The sequence below is a fragment of the Hypanus sabinus genome, chromosome 10 (genome assembly GCF_030144855.1).
Source record: "Hypanus sabinus isolate sHypSab1 chromosome 10, sHypSab1.hap1, whole genome shotgun sequence".
Lineage (NCBI taxonomy): Eukaryota > Metazoa > Chordata > Chondrichthyes > Myliobatiformes > Dasyatidae > Hypanus > Hypanus sabinus.
The window spans coordinates 45,149,735-45,172,923 of record NC_082715.1 but is presented as its reverse complement, the minus strand read 5'-3'; the positions used below and the strand labels follow the sequence as shown (position 1 = coordinate 45,172,923).

The following is a 23,189-nucleotide window of genomic DNA, read 5'->3' as shown; positions in this document are numbered from 1 at the left end:
GACTCATTATCAGTCAGGTTTATCATCAGTCAGGTATGTCATGATATTTTTTTGCGGCAGCAGTACAGCGCAATACATAAAATTACTACAGTACTCTGCAGAAGTCCTAAACATCCTAGCTATATATATGTGCTCAAGACTTTGTGCAGTCCTGTGTAGTTATTTAATACAGTCTAGAGTACACTGCTTTTTTACAATCTCAACCATTAGCACAGGTGAACAATATTGAAGTAATTAGTTATACACCTTGAGCTAAACTTGAGATTACTGAAGTGCAATTTATCACAACTGGTCCTGTGTCTTGTGTTTGAAGTCCTGGACACACCATGTAATTTTAGAAAGGTGAATTAGACCAAGTAAAGCATTTAGTGTGTTAAGTAAAATGACTAGAAAAAAACAAGTTATGTTACATTTCCCATAAGGAGAATGAATTCAAAAGTAAAATTGTATTTATGTGAGTAAAAATCAATGTGCCAACGAAGAGAGCAATCACCAGCCAGGTAGGAGGCCATTAGGATTGGCCAAAGGGACATCGAGGAGATATTAACCAGGATGTTGTCTGATTTTGAGGACTTATTGGAGTTAAAAGGCAAGATCGAAGAGTCTGGCCTTGGAGCAAATTGAGGCTATTTGAGTTATTGATATTGGTTTATTGTTGTCACATGTACCAAGATAACAGTGAGCAGTTTGTCTTGCATACTGTTTATACATAACAAATCATTGCACAGTGCATTGAACTAGAATAAGGTAAATCAATAGCAATGTAGAATAAGGTATGTAATGCTGCAACCGTTTCTGCCCAGCTTCTTCCCTCTTCATCTCTCACCAAAAAGCCCGAGACCAACCTTATTGTCCCTCACCAAGAAAATCTCCCACTAATTGGATGGCACACATTCCACATCATCCCTCATCTTCAACAATAACCCAAACAGGCTGAAAGCAGACAGGCTGCTTTTACAGAACTGCCAAAATGAGGCCCATTTGTTTGAGATGTATTACGAGTGGCGTTTGGAAGATGGTGCAGGAGTTCATACTAACCAAGGGCCCAGCCCGTGAGTGACAGAGAAGTTCAAGATGAACTCCAACTTGTGAGCATTTGACTGTTTAATTAGACTGGGCCCTTTTATTTTTGTTATTCTTTATTAACCCTTTAGTTAAGATAAAATTTATAAATATATTTCCTTTAATCATGTGCAGTGTACTTTACTGTGTACATACACAGCGACAACTCTCTGATACTTCCTCTTATTTACCCCTTGATCATGACCCCACTAAGGAGCACCAGGCCACTGTCTCCTATACCATCAGCAACCTTATCAGCTCTGGGGATCTCCCATCCACTGCCACCAACCTCATAGTTCCCACACCCCGCACTTCCTGTTTCTACCCAAGATCCGCAAACCTGCCTGACCAGGTAGACCCATTGTCTCAGCTTGCTCCTGCCCCACTGAACTCATTTCTGCATACCTTGATTTTGTTTTATCCCCCCCCCCCCCCCCCCCCCCCGTTCAATCCCTTCCCACCTATGTTCGGGACACTTGTCACGCTTTGGATTTTTTCAATGATTTTAAGTTCCCTGGCCCCCACTGCCTTATTTTCACCATGGACGTCTGTTCGCTATATACCTCCATCCCCCACCAGGAAGATCTCAAAGCTCTCCGCTTCTTTTTGGATTCCAGACCTAACCAATTCCCCTCTACCACCACTCTCTTCCGTCTAGCGGAATTAGTTCTTACTCTCAATAATTTCTCCTTTGCCTCCTCCCACTTCCTCCAAACCAAAGGTGTAGCCATGGGCACCCGCACGGGTCCCAGTTATGCATGCCTTTTTGTTGGCTTTGTGGAACAGTCCATGTTCCAAGCCTATACGGGTATCCGTCCCCCTCTTTTCCTTTGCTACATTGACGACTGCATTGGCACTGCCTCCTCCACGCATGCTGAGCTTGTTGACTTCATTAACTTTGCCTCCATCTTTCACCCTGCTCTCAAATTTACCTGCAATATTTCTGACACCTCCCCCCCCCCCCCCCCCCGCTTGATCTTTCTGTCTCCATCTCTGGAGACGGCCTATCTACTCATTATCTACTATAAGCCTACAGACGAAGTATAAGGAATAAAGTAGATGAGCTTGAGGCTCAGTTGGAAATTGGCAAGTACGATGTTGTGGGAATAACAGAGACATGGCTTCAAGCGGACAGGGCCTGGGAAATGAATACTCAAGGATATACGTCTTATTGAAAGGACAGACTGATGGTGGCTCTGTTGGTGAGGAATGATATTCAGTCCCTTGCGAGGGGTGACATGGAATCAGGGGATGTAGAGTCAGTATGGATAGAACTGAGAAATTCTAAGGGTAGAAAGACCCTAATGGGAGTTATCTACAGGCCCCCAAACAGCAGTCTGGATATAGGGTGTAAGTTGAATGAAGAGGTAAAATTGGCATGTCGCAAAGGTAATGATACAGTTGTCATGGGGGATTTCAACATGCAGGTAGACTGGGAGAATCAGAATGGTACTGGACCCCAAGAAAGGGAGTTTGTGGAGTGCCTCTGAGATGGATTCTTAGAACAGCTTGGACTGGAGCCTACCAGGGAGAAGGCAATTGTAGATTTAGTGTTGTGCAATGAACCGGATATGATCAGGGACCTTGAGGTAAAGGAACCATTAGGAGGTAGTGACCATAATATGATATGTTTTAACCTACAATTTGAGAAGGAGAAGGGAAAATCAGATGTGTCAGTATTACAGTTGAACAAAGGGAACTATGGAGCTATGAGGAAAGAGCTAGCCAAAGTTCAATGGAACAATACCCTGGCAGGGAAGACAGTGGAACAACAATGGCAGATATTTCTGGGAATAATGCAGAAGGTACAGGATCGGTTCATTCCAAAGAGGAAGAAAGATCCCAAGGGGAGTAAGGGGCGGCCGTGGCTGATGAGGGAAGTAAAGGACAGTCTAAAAATAAAGGAGAAGAAGAATAACATAGCAAAGATGAGTGGGAAGCCGGACGACTGGGAAGCTTTTAAAGAGCAACAGAAGATAACAAAAAAGGCAATACGGAGTCAGCGGGAGATGCTCATGGAGTGAGTACTGTTTTAGACTCGCTACATAACCTTTACTTTTTTTAACCTTTGATCACCCTTATCCAACTTATTTTTACCTACACCAAAAGTTTTTTGCTATTTTTTTGAACTTATTGTTTAAGAGTTTATTGTGAATTTCTGAAGATATGCAAACAGAAATGTCTCTTAGATCTAAAGGATGAGAACCTGGGCGCAATCTGAACGGTAATGGAAAGAAGCAAGCTCATCCGCAACACACTCAATTAACTTATAAATTGTTTATGGAGGTTTTGGATAAAAAATTTGATGAACTACAACAAATTTTTAAACAAGATATAAAGGCTTTTCAAGATTATATGGTTAAGACGGATTCAGTAATTAACCAGCAGCAAGTTCTTATCGCATCTCTGCAAGAAGACGCTCGGAAACGAGATTTGACTATTGAAAAACTGCAACAGGATTTAATTTCGACCACTAAAATGGTGGAAACACTCAAAGCCAAGAGTGTTGACTTTGAGAATCGGTCCAGAAGACAGAACCTACGTATACTTGGTCTCCCAGACGGCATAGAAAAAGATGACCCTTCAAAATATTTTGCTCAACTATTAAAAGAAGCGTTTCCATCGATTTTCCCAAATAATCCTCCATTATTGGATCGCGCACATAGAATTCGGTGTCGATCATCGAGTGCGACAGTTGTAATTGTCCGGTTTCATTATGTACACGACAAAGAACAACTTATTCGTGCGGCTCAGCTGGCAAGAATGGTTAAATTTCAAGATCACTATTTCCGTTTGGTTGAAGATTTTAGTCCTGGAGTTATGAAAAAAAGGCTTCTTTTTAAACTGCTGATGTCTGAATGTTATGAGAAAAATCTAAAACCTGCGCTCTTATACCCTGCAAAGCTTAGAATTTCTCCACCAAGTGCTCCACTCCAGATTTTCCCTTCAACATCCGAAGCGAGAAGTTATCTGGAGGAGAACTTCCCTACTGCTACAGACACCAGTTTCTAATAATTGAATGATTCTGATCGTGTAAGATGGTTCTCGATTTCTTAAACCAGATTTAGCCTCTGGTTATTGGTGTAGGTTTATCCTATACTTTATATTTAAGTTAGTGTGTTTTCGTCATATTAATTGCTCTGTTTTACACACTTTAACCATTATACTACGTTTTTGACTATTATTTTTGTTCCTTCAAAGGTATATTTTTAACCCTTCGATGGTGAATTCTTTTTTTATTAAGATGGTGGTTTTTTGAAAAATATTTTTGGTTTTGTTGAAGATGGCGTTATTTTTTTTCTCTCTTGTCTTCCTACATTTCATCGCTTATCATAGCTTAATTATGTTTTGTTTTGTCTGGGCTATAGCCCTACTTTTTTTCTTTTTCAATCTTTTTATTGAATTTCATATATAAAAAAACATAACATAATAATGAATAGGTTATAAGTGCAATAGACTTGAAATTAAATTAATAATAAGATAACAATATCCTATTAAAATATCAAAGAAAAAAATGGTACATTAATCAATCAAGCCTATAATAATAATATATGAAAAAAAAGTAAAAATAATCATCAAAAGAAAAAAAAATAAAAATACAAGAAAAAAATATATATTGGGAAAAAAAACACTAAACTAACATGGGCAATAATAACAGTTTATATGTATATGATAGTGTCAAAAACTCTGGAACTTCATACCAGAACAAGAATAAACAGAGAGAAGGTCTGGAAGAGGCCAGATTAATTCATATGAAAATGTCGAATGAACGGTCCCCAAGTTTCTTCAAATTTAATTGATGAGTCAAAAATAGTGCTTCTAATTTTTTCCAAGCTCAGATAAGAAATAGTTTGAGAGAACCACTGAAACGTGGTAGGAGGATTTACTTCTTTCCAATTTTTATAATATAGACCTTCTGGCCATTAATGTTACAAAGGCAATCATTCGTCTAATTGAAGGGGAAAACTGATTACCATCCTCATTTGGTATACCAAAAATTGCAGTAATAAAATGAGGTTGTAAATCAATATTCCAAATTGAGGAAATGGTAGCAAATATGTCCTTCCAAAAGTTAAATAAGGTGGGACATGACCAAAACATGTGGGTCAATGAAGCCACATCTGAATGACATCTGTCACATTGAGGGTTAATATGAGAATAAAATCGAGCAAACTTATCTTTAGACATATGAGCTCTATGTACAATTTTAAATTGTATTAAAGCATGTTTAGCACATATAGAAGAAGAATTAACCATTTGTAAAATTTTTTCCCATTTTTCTGTTGATATATTATATTGAAGTTCTTTTTCCCATTCTTGTTTAATTCTACCTGATATTTCTGGTTGTATCTTCATTATCATATTATAAATAAAAGCCACTAATCCCTTCTGACAAGGATTTAAGGTAAAAATCAAATCTGAAAAATCTTGAAGTTGAATTGGGGAAGGATGGTAGAACTTTATGTAAAAAATTTCTGATTTGTAGATATCTAAAAAAATTAGATTTTGGTAACTTAAATTTGTTGGAAAGTTGGTCGAAAGACATCAAACTACCTTCAAAAAAAAGATCACGAAAACATTTTATACCTTTCCTTTTCCATATGCTAAAAGCTTGATCTGTCAAAGAAGGTTTGAAAAAAAAATTAAGTAAAATAGGGCTATCAAGAACAAAGTTTTTCAGAGTAAAAAACTTAAGAAATTGAAACCAAATTCGTAATGTATGTTTGACAACAGGGTTGGATATCTGTTTATTGAATTTAACTAAATCAGCAGGAAGAGAAGAACCAAGAACGGGGAATAAAGAATACCGCTGTTCTAAATTTACCCACTGTGGGCACAATGGTGAATCCAAATCTAATTTCCAATATATTAAGTTACGAATATTGTTCGCCCAATAGTAAAATCTAAAGTTAGGTAAAGCTAAACCACCATCTTTTTTAGATTTTTGTAATTGCCTTTTATTTAACCTGGGGTTTTTATTTTGCCACACAAATGAGGAAATTTTTGAATCAATGTTATCAAAAAAAGATTTAGGAATAAAAATTGGTAAGGCTTGAAATAAATATAAAAATTTTGGTAAAATCATCATTTTAATAGCATTAATCTGACCAACTAATGATAAGGATAAGGGAGACCATCTTGTAGTAAGTTGTTGAATTTGATGAAGCATAGGTAAAAAATTCAGTCTAAATAAATCTTTATATTTCTTGGTAATTTTTATACCTAAATAGATAAAGTTATCAGTAACAACTTTAAATGGTATCCTGTCATTCAATAAAGTTTGCGCGTTTAAAGGGAATAAATCACTCTTATCCAAGTTTAGTTTATAACCAGAAAAACTACCAAATTGAGCCAACAAGGATAAAATAGCGGGAATAAACCTGTCAGGATCAGAAATATATAACAACAAGTCATCAGCATAAAGTGATAACTTGTATAACTTCTCATTACGGGTAATACCAAAAATATTAGGAGATTCACGAACAGCAATGGCTAAAGGTTCTAATGCGATATTAAATAATAAAGGACTTAAGGGACAACCTTGTCTCGTACCACGAGATAATTGAAAAAAAGAATATCTGTAATTATTTGTAAGAACAGAAGCAACAGGTTTATAATATATTAGTTTGATCCATGATATAAAATTAGGACTAAAATTAAAATATCTCAAAGCATTAAATAAGTATGTCCATTCAACTCTATCAAAAGCTTTTTCAGCATCTAATGAAATAACACATTCTGGGGTTGTGGGTGATGAAGTATAAATTATATTAATCAATTTTCTAACATTAAAAAAGGAATACCGATTCCTAATAAAACCAGTTTGGTCTTCTGAAATAATCTGTGATAGTACCTTTTCTAACCTAATAGCTAAAATTTTTGTAAGAATCTTAAGAGTCTACATTTAATAGTGATATAGGGCGATGATGCACATAAAGTAGGATCCTTATCTTTTTTAAGAATTAGAGAGATAGTAGCTTCATAAAAAGACTGAGGTAATCTCTTCTTAGCAAATGTATCATTAAAGATTTCACATAACCAAGGGGAAAGCAAAGAAGAAAAAGTTTTTAAAAATTCTATAATATAACCATCAGGACCAGGAGCTTTCCCTGAATTCATTAATGAGATAGCCTCTCCTATTTCGGCCATAGAGATAGGAGCATCGAACAAGCTACGATCTTCATCTGTCAGTTTGAGAATATTCAAATTGTTAAAAAAATTATCCATCATGGACAGATCGCCATCAAATTCTGATATAAAGATTTATAAAAATCTTGAAAAATGTTATTGATTTCTTTATGATCAGTAGTCAGATTACCGTCTTATTTACGAATTTTAATAATTTGTCGCTTAGTTGAAATAGCTTTTAATTGGTTAGCTAACAATTTACCAGTTCGATCACTATGGATATAAAATTGAGCCCTGGTCCTAATTAATTGATTCTCAATTGAAGAAGATATTAATAAGCTGTGCTCCATTTGAAGCTCAACTCTCTTCTTATAAAGTTCTTTGGTAGGAGTCACGGAATAAATCTTATCAATTTCTTTAATTTTATCCACTAATAAAGGAATATCTAAATATCTTTGTTTTCTTTTACCAACGGAATATGAGATAATTTGTCCACGGATAAAAGCCTTAAAAGAGTCCCAAAGTATTCCTCTGTCAATCTCTTCAGTATAGTTTGTTGAGAAAAGCAAGTCAATTTGCTGTTTTATGTAGGTGATAAATTCTGGATCTTGAAGCAAAGTAGCGTTAAGTCTCCAAGATCTAGTATTATTGGAAAAGTCCGAAATCTTGATAGATAACTTCAAAGGTGCATGATCCGAAATGGCAATAGAATCATATTTACAATCAGTAACATCTGTTAATAAACGATGATCAATAAGGAAATAATCAATTCTAGAATAACTGTGATATACATGTGAAAAAAACAAAAATTCTTTATCTTTAGGGTTCAAAAACTGCCATATTTCAGTAATTCCCGAATCAACCATAAAGGAATTAATAAGTAAGGCTGATCTATTCGGAAGAATTCGGATAGGTTTAGATCTATCCATCAAAGGATTCAGACAACAATTGAAATCTCCACCCATTATCAACATATATTCATTTAGATTAGGAAGGGAAGTAAATAAATGTTTAAAAAATTCAGGGCAGTCAAAGTTTGGAGCATAAATATTAACTAGAACCACTTTTCGATTAAAAAGTGAACCAGTTATCACCAAAAATCTGCCCTGTGGATCAGAAATAATTTCATGATGTGTGAACGAAATTGAGGGGTCTATAAAAATAGATACACTCCTAATTTTGGCAGTACAATTCGAGTGAAATCGTTGACCCTTCCAGAACCTAAAAAAGTGTTGATTATCCTCCCTCCTAATATGGGTCTCCTGTGCAAAAATAATATTAGCATTTAGTCTATGGAATACTTTCAATATTTTTTTACGTTTAATCGGATGATTTAAGCCATTAGTATTCCAAGAGATAAAGTTAATAGACTTATCCATCATGCCAATATTAATTGTATATATCATAAAAGGTTAAAAAGACACATAACCCATAATTCAGGAAGAAGGAAAAATGATTCAGGAGCAACCGGAGAACATGACACCTCAACAATATTAATAATTTAAAGTCGGCACATAAACTAAAAGCAAAAAAATAAAAAGCAGAAGCGTGAAAAAAGATCCCTACCCCCTCCCCCAACCCCACGGAAAAAAGCCAAACTAATACTAATATTACCCCCATTTTCAAGATGGCAACTCCATGAAAAGAAAGAAAAGAGAAACTATATAACACCCAGATATAAATACAGGGTTGTAAAAAGAAAGAATATATATCAATCAAAATGAAAAAATATTAAAAAGCAAAAAATCATTAATAAAAAAAAGGATAACCATTGAAGTTTAAAATAGTGTAATATGCCTTTAAAAAAAGATTCCATATTCAAATATAAGAAAATGACGTTTCAAAAATAGAGACTTATGGGAAGAAGAAACGACATTTTGAAAAGACCATATTACAGAATATAAATGTAAATTCACCAATCTGTTAAAAAAATTTTTTTTAAAAAAAGGTCATCAAAATAAGATTTAAAAAGGATTCAATAAACACTACAATATATATAAAAAAAAGGTCCAAAAATTCAAAACATTAGTCCCATTCTCAAATACAGGCAAATAAACACTTATGGAAAGCAAAGTCTTATGGGAAGAAGAAACGACATCTTAAAAAATAAATCATTATTACAAAGTCTTAACATGTATATCTAATCCATAGGGGAAAAAAAATTAATTAAGAAAAAAGACATTATAGTAAAATTAAAAGAGCATCTGTAAATCATGATAATAAAAAAAAAACCAGGTCTACAGACCAAAGTAAAAAGCTATACCGCAGCTTCATAAGTTAAAGCCTAAAACGGAATGGCGTCTTCTCTCCAAAAATTCTTCAACATAACACATAGTTCAACTTGTACTAGAAGACCGATATTCTTCAACGAATTTCTTCGCTTCTTCCGGAGTATTAAAGAAGCGCTGACTGTTGTCACTCAACGTAATTCTGAGATTCGCTGGGTATCTTAAAGCTTGTTTAAGTCCAATTGAATGTATCTCTGCCATCACCGGTTTAAAAGCGATTCTCGCCCTCATCACCTCGAATGAATAATCTTCAACAATACGAAAGTTGTTGCTTCTGTGAGAAATCATACCTTTCTGACAAGCTAATCGAATTAAAAGCTCTTTCTCCCAAGGATAATGGAGACGGACAATCACAGCTCGGGGCTTGTCTCTCGCAGCCGAAAATCTCGAAACTCTGTGGGCACGATCATTAGTAGGTTTAGCCCGCAAAGCGTCCTCGCCAAAAATTTCCCACAATAAGTTAGAGAAATATTCAGTTAAGTCACCAGACTCAACATTTTCGGGAAATCCGATAATACGCAAGTTCTATCTGCGAGATCGGTTTTCAAGATCGGTGATTTTAAACTTATTCTGCTCCACTATTTTAGTGGTCGACCTTACCTTCTCCTCCAAAGTTTCGATTGTACGTATTTTTTCACAAATTAACTTGTCAAGAGTCGCAAACTTTTCTTCATGCCGTTCAATATCTGCTGCCAGCGATTGAAGCTTGGTATCAAACGATCTAACGACTTCTTCAAGCTCAGACATTTTCGCAGTAATTTTATTTTCCAGACTTGCAAGTTTAGTGTCCAGAAGACTAGAGATTGCATCGAGAGATATAGGGTCTTTAGTCGATTTCTTAGGTGCTGACATTTTAAGATTGAAAAAATTAAATCAAGTATTATTTTAAAAAAGAAATAAATCGTAAATATAAACCCATGTAATTAAGTGCGATTTGATTAAAGGGTGATTATAGCTTAAAAAATGAAGAGCGCCTAAAAGGCAGATGTCTACGTCGCCATCTTGAAACTCCTGCCCTATAGCCCGACCTATAAGCTTTTAGTGACTATATTCTTTTTTTTTACAACTAACTATATTTAGAAGTATGGTTTTCAGTATAGTGACTTTAATTTTTAAAGTCGGGGTGGTTTTTTAAAATATATATCCTTTATATACGGAGTGATCTTCCGCTGACATGGGGGTAGAGTTAATCTCATTTTTTCCTTTTTCTAGCCATATTTTGGCATTTTCGTATCTTTTTCTTGTAGGGGTGGGTCTTAGTTTGTTTTCTAATTCTATTTTTCTTTCACCAGTTTGTTTCAGTTTTTTCATTTGGGCTGTTTTTGAACTTCAAATATGTCTGTGTTGTCGTCACTTCCAGGTCCGCTCTTTATTTTTCTTCCTCTTCCGGGGTGCATGAGTTTATAATTTGGTTAACCCTTTTTATACCAAAGGGTTGATTTTAGAATTATGGCTCAGACCATTAATTTTGTGTCTTGGAATACTAATGGTTTAAACCATCCGATTAAACAAAAGAAGATTTTCAAAGTATTCCAAAGACTTAATGCTCATATATCATTTTTGTACAAGAAACTCATGTGAGAAAGGAGGACAAATATCGCTTTTTTAGGTCTTGGTGGGGTCAACAGTATCATTCGAATTCGAATGCCAAAGTAAAAGAAGTTTCAATTTTTATTGACTCCTCTATTGCATTTGTTCAACACGATACCTTTTCGGATCCGAATGGTAGAATTTTGTTAATTACGGGTTTACTTTGTAATAAAAAGGTTGCTTTGGTTAATGTTTATGCCCCAAATGTGGATTGTCCTGATTTTTTTTAAGTTCTTATTTACTTCTTTACCCAATCTAAATAAATATAAGTTAATAATGGGTGGTGACTTTAATTGTTGTTTAAATCCTTTGATGGATAAATCTTTATGTATTCAGACTTTACCCAATAAGTCGGCCACTTGTATTAACTCCTTTTTGACTGATAATGGAGTTTTTGATGTTTGGAGATTTCGACATCCTAACGACAAAGAGTTTTCTTTTTTCTCACGTTTATCATTCTTACTCGAGAATTGATTATTTTTTTATTGACTCTTGTTTTATTCCATCAGTAATCGGTTGTAATTATGATATTATAGCTATCTCTGACCATGCTCCATTAAAATTTTCTATTAAATTTACGGATACAGTTTCTAATGCCAGACAATGGCGATTTGACTCTACCTTACTGCAAGATCCGGACTTTATTAAATTTATGAAGGAACAGATTGATTTCTTCTTTTCAACTAATTCCACGGATGATATTTCTTGCGGAACACTTTGGGACACTTTTAAAGTGTATGTACGTGGACAGATTATCTCTTATTCCGTTGGTTTGAGAAAACGCATTAAGAAGGAAACTCTGTTATTGGTTGATAAAATTAAAGAGATTGACAAGAAATTCTATCACTCCTAGTAAGGAGCTTTACAAACAAAGGGTTGAACTTCAAATGGAACATAGTTTATTACTTACATCTCCAATTGAAAATCAATTAATGAAAACCAGATCTGATTTTTATATACATAGTGATAAATCAGGTAAACTGTTAGCTAGTCAGTTGAAGAATGCTTTGGTTAAACGTCAAATCACTAAGATTCGGCAGCAGAATGGGGATTTGACAATTAACCATGATGAGATAAATAAGTAATTTCAAGACTTTTATACCTCCCTGTATCAATCTGAATTTCCTCAGGATCGTAATACCATGTGTGATTTTCTTGGGAAATTAAATTTCCCAAGATTATCATCCGATGATCTTTCAATTTTAGATACTCCTAATACGGACGCAGAAATCAAAGGGGTTATTTCCTCAATGAATTCTGGGAAAGCACCAGGTCCAGATGGGTATACAGTAGAATTTTTAAAATGTTTTTCCGCTACTCTTTCTCCTTGGTTACGTAGGGTTTTTGAGGAAGCAATTAGATTGGGGAATTTGCCACAATCACTTTATAGAGCTTCCATTTCTTTAATATTGAAGAAAGATAAAGACCCTACTGACTGCATCCTATAGACCAATATCTTTATTGAATGTAGACTCCCAAGATTTTTTCCAAGTTACTGGCATCCAGGTTGGAGAAGGTATTACCCCAAATTATTCAGAAGATCAAACCGGTTTTATTAAAAATCGCTATTCTTTTTTCAACGTTAGGAGATTACTGAATATTGTTTATACTCCTTTACATTGCACTTCAGAATGCGTGATTTCATTAGATACGGAGAAAGCATTTGATAGAGCTGAATGGCCTTACTTATTTAATGTGTTGGAGAAGTTTAATTTTAGTCCGACATTCATTTCTTGGATTAAACTGATTTATCACACTCCAGTAGCATCAGTGTTTACTAATAATCAAAGATCTCCCTTTTTTCATTTTCGGGGCACTAGACAAGGATGTCCTCTTAGCCCATTACTATTTAACATTGCTTTAGAACCTTTGGCAATTGCCATCAGAGAATCACAGGATATTTTGGGTATTAATCATGGGACAGATATTCATAAGTTATCTTTGTATGCAGATGATTTATTATTATTCACTTCTAATCCTGAGAAATCTATTCCAGCAGTTCTATCATTGTTGGCTCAATTCAGTGAGTTTTCTGGGTATAAGTTAAATCTTAATAAGAGTAAATTGTTTCCTTTGAATAGACAGGTCCCAATATATGGAAATTTACCTTTTAAATTAGTTAATGACTCTTTTATTTACTTAGGGATTAAAATCACAAAAAAACCATAAAGATTTACTTAGGTTTAATTTTTTACCCTTAATTGATCAGATTAAAGGCTAGTTTACTAAGTGGTCACCATTATCTTTATCTCTAATAGGCAGGATTAATTCTATTAAGATGGTTATTTTACCTAAGTTTTTATATATTTTTCAAGCGGTACCAATTTTTATTCCGAAATCTTTTTTTTACTAATGTTGATTCAAAAATTTCCTCATATATATGGCAGAATAAAAATCCCAGTTTAGGTAAAATATATTTACAGAAGACAAAGAAGGAAGGTGGGTTAGCATTACCTAATTTCAGATTTTATTATTGGGCAGTTAATATTAGATATTTGTTATGTTGGTTGAAAGACTGGGGTGGATCCTTTGGCCCTCATTGGTACCAGAAATTAAATTGGTACCAGGTTATGCTCTGGGTTCTATTTTAGAGATTCCTCTCCCTTTTGCTCTTTCTAAATTGCTGAAACGAATTGACAACCCGATAGTTAAACATACTTTACGTATATGGTTTCAATTTCGGAAATTTTTCGGGTTGACTCAATTCGTTTTTAAATAGTCCTATTGTATCTAATTGCTTTTTTCACCCTTCTATTATAGATCAAGCTTATTCGGCTTGGAAAACTAAGGGATTACTAAGATTTTCTGATTTATTTTTGGACAATTGTTTTATGTCTTTTGAGCAATTATCTAATAAATATAATTTGCCTAGATTTCATTTTTTTAGATATTTACAGATTAGGCATTTTTTTAAGTGCTGTACTTCCTACGTTTCCAAATTTTGTGCCTTCAGATATTTTGGAGAGTTTGTTTGAATTAAACCCTTTTCAAAAAGGGCTTATATCAAAACTTTATAATATAATTATGAAGATACGTTCAGAGCCCCTTTATAAGACCAAAAATGGTTGGGAAAGAGAGCTTAATCTTATTATTCCTATTGAGAATTGGGATAGAATTCTTCAATTAGTTAATACATCTTCGATATGTGCCAAACATTCATTAATACAATTTAAGGTCGTACATAGGGCCCATATGTCCAAGGATAAATTAGCTCATTTTTATTCTTATATAAACCCTATTTGTGATAGATGTCAATTTGAAACTGCGTCTTTAACTCATATGTTTTGGTCATGTCCGCTTTTGAAAAAATATTGGGAAGATATTTTTGATATTATCTCTGCGGTTTTGAATATCGATTTACAACCTCATCCTATTACCGCAATTTTTGGTTTACCAATGATGGACTCACTGCATTTATCTTCTTCCGCTTGCCGAATGATTGCTTTTCTAACTCTGATGGCTAGAAGATCTATATTGTTGAATTGGAAGGAAATTAATCCTCCCACTGTATTTAATTGGTTCTCTCAATCTATGTTATGTTTAAATTTAGAAAAAATTAGAAGTGGTGTATTTGATATTTCTATTAAATTTGAAAAGATATGGAGACCGTTTATTCAATATTTTCATATGATGTAATATGACCCTGTTCCAAGTTCATTTGATTTTTCAGCTTTAATGTTATGTATGTTGAGAGGTTCGGAGTGGACGACATTGATGATTATGTATTCTTGTGAGATATTATAAACAAACCTTTTTTTTCTTTTTCTAGTTTTTCTTTTTTTCTTTTTTACTTTTTTTTCTTTATTAGCTATTAGATTAGTAGGTTTGTTAATTTGCATTAATATTTTTTTTTCCTGTTTTTTTTATATATTATGAAATATCTAGATTTACCATGTTCATACATATACTGTATGGTTCATGTTTTGATAAACTCATTTATACTGTAACCATTGCTTATGTATTTTTATGTGTAATGGGATTTTGTATGTTTGTAATCCCTTTATCAATATATCATTTGTATTTTGTTCATATTATTAATAATAAAAAGATTGAGAAAGAAAGAAAAAAGGAAATACGTGGAGAAAAAATGAGGTACGAAGGTAAACTAGCCAAGATTATAAAGGAGGATGGTAAAAGCTTTAGGTATGTGAAAAGCAAAAAAATAGTTAAGACCAAAATTGGGCCATTGAAGACAGAAACAGGTGAATTTATTATGGGGAACAAGGAAATGGCAGATGAGTTGAACAGGTACTTTTGATCTGTCTTCACAAGGGAAGACACAAACAATCTCCCAGATGTAATAGTGGCCAAAGGAACTAGGGTAATGGATGAACTGAAGGAAATTTATATTAGGCAAGAAATGGTGTTGGATAGACAGTTAAGTCTGAAAGCTGATACATCCCCAGGACCTGATGGTCTGCATCCTAGGGTACTTAAGGAGGTGGCTCTAGAAATCATGGACGCATTGGTAATCATTTTTCAATGTTCTATAGATCCAGGAACAGTTCCTGCAGATTGGAGAGTGGCTAATGTTGTCCCACTTTTCAAGAAAGGAGGGAGAGAGAAAACAGGGAATTATAGACCGGTTAGCCTGACGTCAGTAGTGGGAAAGATGCTGGAGTCAATTATAAAAGAGGAAATTATGGCACATTTGGATAGCAGTAGAAGGATCAGTCCAAGTCAGCATGGATTTACAAAGGGAAAATAATACTTGACTAATCTTCTGGAGTTTTTTGAGGATGTAACTATGAAAATGGACAAGGGAGAGCCAGTAGATGTAGTGTACCTGGACTTCCTGAAAGCTTTTGATAAAGTCCCACATAGGAGATTAGTGGGCAAAATTAGGGCACATGGTATTGGGGGCAGAGTACTGACATGGATTGAAAATTGGCTGGCTGACAGGAAACAAAGAGTAGCGATTAATGGGTCCCTTTCATAATGGCAGGCTGTGACTAGTGGGGTACCGCAGCTGTTTACAATATACGTTAATGATTTAGATGAAGGGATTAAAAGTAACATCAGCAAATTTGCCGATGACACAAAGCTGGGTGGCAGTGTGAAATGTCAGGAGGATGTTATGCGAATGCAGGGTGACTTGGACAGGCTAGGTGACTGGGCAAATGTATGGCAGATGCAGTTTAATGTGGATAAATCTGAGGTTATCCACTTTGGTGGCAAGAACAGGAAGGCAGATTACTATCTAAATGGAGTCAAGTTAGGAAAAGGGGAAGTACAACAAGATCTAGGTGTTCTTGTACATCAGTCAATGAAAGCAAGTATGCAGATACAGCAGGCAGTGAAGAAAGCTAATGGCATACTGGCCTTTATAATAAGAGGAATTGAGTATAGGAGTAAAGAGGTCCTTCTGCAGCTGTACGGGGCCCTGGTGAGACCCCACCTGGAGTATCGTGTACAGTTTTGGTCTCCAAATTTGAGGAAGGACATTCTTACTGTTGAAGGAGTACAACGTAGGTTCACAAGGTTAATTCCCGGAATGGCGGGACTGTCATATGTTGAACGATTGGAGTGACTGGGCTTGTATACACTGGAGTTTAGAAGGATGAGAGGGGATCTGATTGAAATGTATAAGATTATTAAGGGATTGGACATGCTGGAGGTAGGATGCATGTTCCCGTTGATGGGTGAGTCCAGAACTAGAGGCCACAGTTTAAGAATAAGAGTTAGGCCATTTAGAACAGAGATGTGGAAAATCTTTTTCGCCCAGAGAGTAGTGGATATATGGAATGCCGTGCCCCATAAGGCAGTAGAGGCCAAGTCTCTGGATGCTTTCAAGGGAGAGTTAAATAGAGCTCTTATAGATAGTGGGGTCAAGGGATATAGGGAGAGGGCAGGAACGGGGTACTGATTGTGTATGATTAGCCGTGATCACAGTGAATGGCGGTGCTGGCTAGAAGGGCCGAATGGCCGACTCCTGCACCTATTGTCTATTGACTCTCACAGCTACCTGGACTATTTCTCTTCCCACCCTGTCTCTTGCAAAAATGCTATCCCCTTCTCACAATTCCTCCGTCTCCGCCGCATCTGCTCTCAGGATAAGGCTTTTCATTCCGGGACGAAGGAGATGTCTTCCATTTTTAAACAAAGGGGCTTCCCTTCTTCCACCATCAACTCTGCTCTCAAACGCATCTCTCCTATTTCCCTCACATCTGCCCACCATTCATCCCCCCCATCCCTTCCCATCAATCTCCCTCCTGGCACTTAACCTTGCAAGCGGAACAAGTGCTACACCTGCCCTTACACTTCCTCCCTCACCAGCATTCATGGCCCCAGACAGTCCTTCCAGGTGAGGCGACACTTCATCTGTGAGTCAGCTGGTGTGGTATACTGCATCCAGTGCTCCCAGTGTGGCCTTTTATATATTGGTGAGGCCTGACGCAGTCTGGGAGACCATTTCGCTGAACGTCTACGCTCTGTCCGCCAGAGAAAGCAGGATCTCCCAGTGGCCACACATTTTAATTCCGCATTCCCATTCTGATATGTCTATCCATGGCCTCCTCTACTGTCAAGATGAATCCACACTCAGGTTGGAGGAACGACACATATATCGGCTGGGTAGCCTCCAACCTGATGGCATGAACATTGACATCTCTAACTTCCGTTAATGCCCCTCCTCCCCTTCTTACCCCATCCCTGATATATTTAGTTTTTCTCCCCCCCTCCCTTTTTTTCTTTCTCTCGCTGCCCATCACTCTGCCTGTCCTCCATCTTCCTCTGGTGCTTCCCTACACCTTTCTTTTTTCTCTAGGCATCCCGTCCCATGATCCTTTCCCTTCTCTAGCTCAGTATCCCTTTTGCCAAGCACCTTTCTGGCGCTGAGCTTCACTGCACCCCCTCCGGTCTTCTCCTATTATTTCGCATTTTCCCCTCCCCATCCTACTTTCAAATCCCTTACTATCTTTCCTTTCAGTTAGTCCTGACGAAGGATTTCAGCCTGAAATGTTGACAGTGCTTCTTCCTATAGATGCTGCCTGGCCTGCTGCATTCCACCAGCATGTTGTGTGTGCTGTCTGTGTACTTTTATGTTATTTTGTGGCACTAATTTGTAAAAGGGTAGCAAATTACACAGCATCCACACAAACTAGGATTTAGGGTGGGATGAGCCATCTAGATCTCACAAGTTTGGCGGGACTTGAAAGGTCTTCCCTAGACTTACGCAGCCAAGGAAACCAGTGTTTTAGGTTAAAAAAAAGTGAATAGAATCTCTTCCCCATGGTAGTGGTGTCAAAAACTAGAGGGTATAGACTTAAGGAGGGATTTAAAGGGTATCTGAGAGGTGTGTTACTCTACAAAGAAGGTTGATTTCTGGAATGTGCTGTTACAAGTGCTGAAAGATGTGATTACAATGTGAAGAAACCTTTTAAGATGGACAGTTCAATAGACGGGATAGCAATCTGTGTGGGCAAATGAGATTAATACAGATGCGTAAAATGATCAACATGGGCATGATGCACCTAAGTACCATACTGTACTGGATTGTTCTATGATTCTGATTCCATAGCATAGGTATTGGGAATTTAGAGAGGGAATCTGAACTGTGAGGCTGGATGGCTGAGATTTTATCAGTCCTGAGGTGAGGGAAAATTGTACAAGGAAGAAGAACAGGGAGGTTATGGTGATTCCTGAAAGAATAAATTGTTAGGCAAATTAAACACAGATGTTTGGTTTGACAGCATCTGTGGAAATATTGACTGCTCATTTCCATGGATGCTGTCCGACCTGCTGAGTTCCTCCAGCGTTTTGTACGTGTTGCTTTGACCACAGCATCTGCAGTGCACTTTGTGTATGTTTGGTTTGTTTTGAGTGCAGAGGGCCATTAAAGTGATTTAAGTGATTGGTACAACTTGGGATGTAAGTAGCATTTTTTTTCCAAGGCTAAAATTCCCATACAGTGGAAATACTATGAGTGTTAGGAGAGCATTTTGATAATTAAATTTATTGGCTTCAAAATAATAGTTGTCTCTTTCAAAGAAAAATAGGCTGAGAGATAATGGTAAGAGTTTGGAAATTCTTTGGCAGTTCCAAGGTGGAAAACAGTCTGCCAAGTAAGCATGCAAAATGGGAAGTAGAATTGGTGTCAAAGTTAGGAAGTTAGTGATGGAATTACAAGGTGATTACTGTCAGTGTCTAACCAGAAAACGTTGATTAAACCAAGTCTAGTTATCGAGCAACACAGCACTGTTGAGGTTACAGAAGGTTATGGTCAAGGAGAAATGGCAATTACCAAGCAATATGTAGAATTAAACCTCAAAGCTTTTTAGATAATGTTGGAAATGGACAATTTGTAAATAGGAAACTGGAATTGGTAATGAACTGGATGATTCTGCATAGTTAAGTGATCTTTTAAAAAGAAATCAATCTGAGATTGGACATTTAGGTTTGATTAGTTTTATTTATCACGTAAAATAGCATGCCCACAACCAACTAACATTAACCAACATCTTTGGATTGTGGGAGGAAACTGGAGCACCCAGATGAAACCCAACACAGTCATGTGAGAACATACCAACTCCTAACAGACAGTGGTGGTATTTGAACCCCCGATCGATGATGCTTAATAGCTTTACACTAACTACTATGCTACTGTGCTACCCTATGAGTGTTGAATCACGTAATAGCCTCACTGATCTGGACATCAATACGGGAATTGCTCTGAGCCATTGATGGCTCTGATGGATGCATCATGGCACAAGTATACATGTAACTTTTGACTTAAAATGGAGCTTATACCTATTTCTTAAATGGAATCTCATTGGAAAACTGTGCAACTCTAAATTCTTGTAAGTTGAATTTTAAAACCTGAGTGACTTCATCAATTTTTGCTTATGGAAATAACTCAGAAAATGTGTAGCTCAGGTGCTTGATGGTTGGGTTGAGTTGTTCTCTGATCTTGCCAATCAGCGGCCTCTACATTGGTGAGACCCATCATAAACTGCTCCATCTGCCGCAGGCGGAACTTCCTGGTGGCCAAACAAGTTAATCCCCATTCCCATGCCCTTCTCTTAGGCCAAGAGGAGTCCACCCTCAGGGTGGAAGAAGAACACCTTATTTTCCACCTGGGTAGCCTGCAAACTGATGGCATGAATATTGATTTCTCCATTTAGTTTCCATTTAATTTTTAAATCCCCACCCCCCCATTCCCCACTCTGACCATTTACCTCTTTTCATCTGCCTATCACCTCACCCAGTGGCCCCTTCATCCTTCCTTTTCTCCTATGGTCCACTTTCCTCTCCTACAGAATTCTTTGTTCTCCAGCCCTTGATCTTTCCTACCCACCTGGCTTTATTTGTCAACTTCTAACTTGCTTCCTTCCCCTTCCCCCCACCTTTTTATTCTGTCATCTGAACAAGAGTCTCAGCCCGAAATGTTGACTGTTTATTCATTTCCATAGATGCTGCCTGATCAGCTGAATCCCTCTAGCATTTTGTGTTGCTTAATATATATGATAGGAAAATATTTAAGAAAATTATTGGTAATTCTATTAGAATGAAACATAAGTAAAATAATCAAGTAAGAAAAGTTAGTATTTAAGGTTAAGGAAAGACAAAAGAAATTGAAAAGAGAAGGATTAACAAAAATGTGTCAAGCAATAGGCAGAGCAAAGAAAGTACAAAAGTAAACTAGTAGGAGGCATGAAAACATACTGTAAGGACTCCTGTAGGTATTTAAAAAGGAAACAGGCCATTTATTGAGAGTCAGGCAAAATTATATTGGATAAAGAAATGTCAATGACCTTGAGCATTAAAATACAAAAATATTTTGATTATGAAACGATCTTGGGTTTAATATCTCATCAGAAATTCAGCATTGCCATTGTTGCATTTTCTCAATGTCATCCATTTGTACACTAATTTCCTGAAATAGGTCTTCAGCTTATGTCCTGGTGACTTAGCTATGAGCTTTTATTGGCAAATCAGGCAGGAAGGACCAGGTAGCTTTCTGCTTATATTCTTTTTGCTCTGTGTGGTCTTAGCCTGCTATGGATGTTTGAAGCAAAGGAATGAAGTAGAGGTATAGCATTTTAATTAAAAGCTCACTTTGTTCATTTTGTTCTTGTTTTACAAAAGTAACCACTTTGTTTTACAAAGTGAAAGTCATTTGGCTTGAAAATAAAGTGAACTAAGAAAGAATCTCTAAAATTAGCTAATCTCCAATCTCAAAATGCGTCCTGGTTACCTTGGGTAAATATGGTTTGCTGACATGATGTTTAACCATAAAAGGCCCCAGTTTATAAATGAAGTGTGAAATAGAAAACAAATGAAAATGTTCATCTTTTTTCCCTCCATCGTGAGATCACTAGTTTGTTTCTACATTTGAAATTAGTGAAACAGCTACATTTTGATATTTAACCTTGCTGTCATTCATTTTGCTATTTCTTTATTTTAGCTTTTACCTGCTAATAAATTCTGGGAATCAGATGACTCAGCTAAAGATAGCCAAAAAGGGATTTTCCTGGGAGATGAGTGGAGGGATACAACATGGGGAGCATCTCGTAAGTGTTACTGGCAACACATTATTTAAAAGCTGTATTCTTTCCAATTTTTGTATAAAATGTTTAATAACTTCACTAGTTTCCAATGCAATAGAAAATGTATTTTTTAAGCTGACGAACTTTAAGTTTTATGAACTTGAATTTGAATATTTTTCTGTAATCTTTCAAAATTGTTCTAATGGCAAACGTAATTACTGTGTTCATAGATATTCTAAGTTAACATTTGCACAAGTAGATTGATTGGGCTGCTTCACAAATGTAATTAACTATAATCTCTATGCCTTCGTTTTGAGGAGAAAAGCTTATGTCACCCTCAGGCTCGGACAGCACGTGTTCATCTGGGGGAAAACATCTTCTGGCCCTGCCAAACTCAGAATTCAAGCATGATGTGTTGCCTGGTTACAAATCCACACCACAGAATATCCAACAGTCCACTATGTGCAAATAAATGATTGAACTTTATAAATCTTAATTCGGATAGAGGGTTAGTAAAGAAAATAAAAAGTAAAAGGGCTCATTTTAAGGAAAAAGTCTGTTGTGCATCGTTAGAGCTCACTGTTCATTCATTTGTTCCTATCGACTTCCAAGCGTAGCCGGCCCTTGGACCCTCACTCATCAGTCCACACTGTCCACTGTCCGACTCTCCATTTGCACCCCAACGAAAGACCACAAAAATCTCTTCCGGACTCTCAAAAAAGAAAAACATTTCGCCCATTGGATAACATATGTTTCAAAGCCCCGTTTTCTCTTGTCATTACCTAAACATTGCTGCTACAGAGAAGCTATTACATTAGCAGTGAAACCTTACAACGGGTTACACTCCGCCCACCCCCCCCCCACACCAAATTTAGTCATGTCCTCATGACGCTAAGATGATTCGCCAACCCTTCCTGCAAAACACAAAGCCCAATCCAGGTGTAAAAGGCAGTAGCATAGCTCCCCAAAATGATAAGGGTCACACTCTGTTCCCCTGGTGCAACATAGGCCAGCCTATCTGGTGGTCCCTAATTCTCTGAGACCTCCGCACCCCCTCATCTAACTCAATGGGAGAAGGGCCGGGAGACTCTTCCTCAATCAATGGAGAGTTAGAGAAAGGCAGCATATACCACAGAACCCAAGGAATGAGCTCAGAGTGCTCACAGTCTGGGATCTTGGCCAAGTGGTAACTGCCTCTACCTTTGCTGTCAACTTTCCCCCTTTTTCCTATAGTTTCTCCCTGGTTTGTCTCACAGGACACTGGATATTACTGTCACCGGAAACAGGTGTGCCAGAGGCATCTGGAGCATCCACTAAGAGGGCTTCGCCTTCAGGCACTCAGGACCATTTCCCTACCTCTGTATCATCTCATCTATCCTCATGTAGGGTTTTGTCCTAAAATGCTGACTTTTTCTTTCCTTTCTCAGTTGCTACTTGCAGTATTTTTTGTACTACAGAAATGATTTGTTATAAGTAGAAAATGGGAGCGAATAATAAATTAATGATGGATAACTGGCAAATTTCAGGGTTGATAGGTAATCATTGACTCAGTCTGTGGAGTGGCAATTTAATTTTGATCTTTGTGCCTTTTCTCTTTATTTGTTAAATCTGGTAATCCTGATGCAGATTTACT

General features: G+C 36.6%; 1 protein-coding gene across 5 annotated transcripts in view; it reads left to right on the top strand.

Annotated features, from left to right (window-relative positions):
* Positions 1–23,189, top strand: part of LOC132400629 (pumilio homolog 2-like) — a 139,499-nt gene that overhangs the window by 36,850 nt on the left and 79,460 nt on the right. For all 5 annotated transcript variants that reach the window (XM_059981792.1, XM_059981789.1, XM_059981790.1 and 2 more), the window contains exon 4: positions 21,475–21,580. In XM_059981792.1, the coding sequence (XP_059837775.1) occupies positions 21,475–21,580 (106 nt within the window). The remainder of the gene's footprint in view (positions 1–21,474; positions 21,581–23,189) is intronic.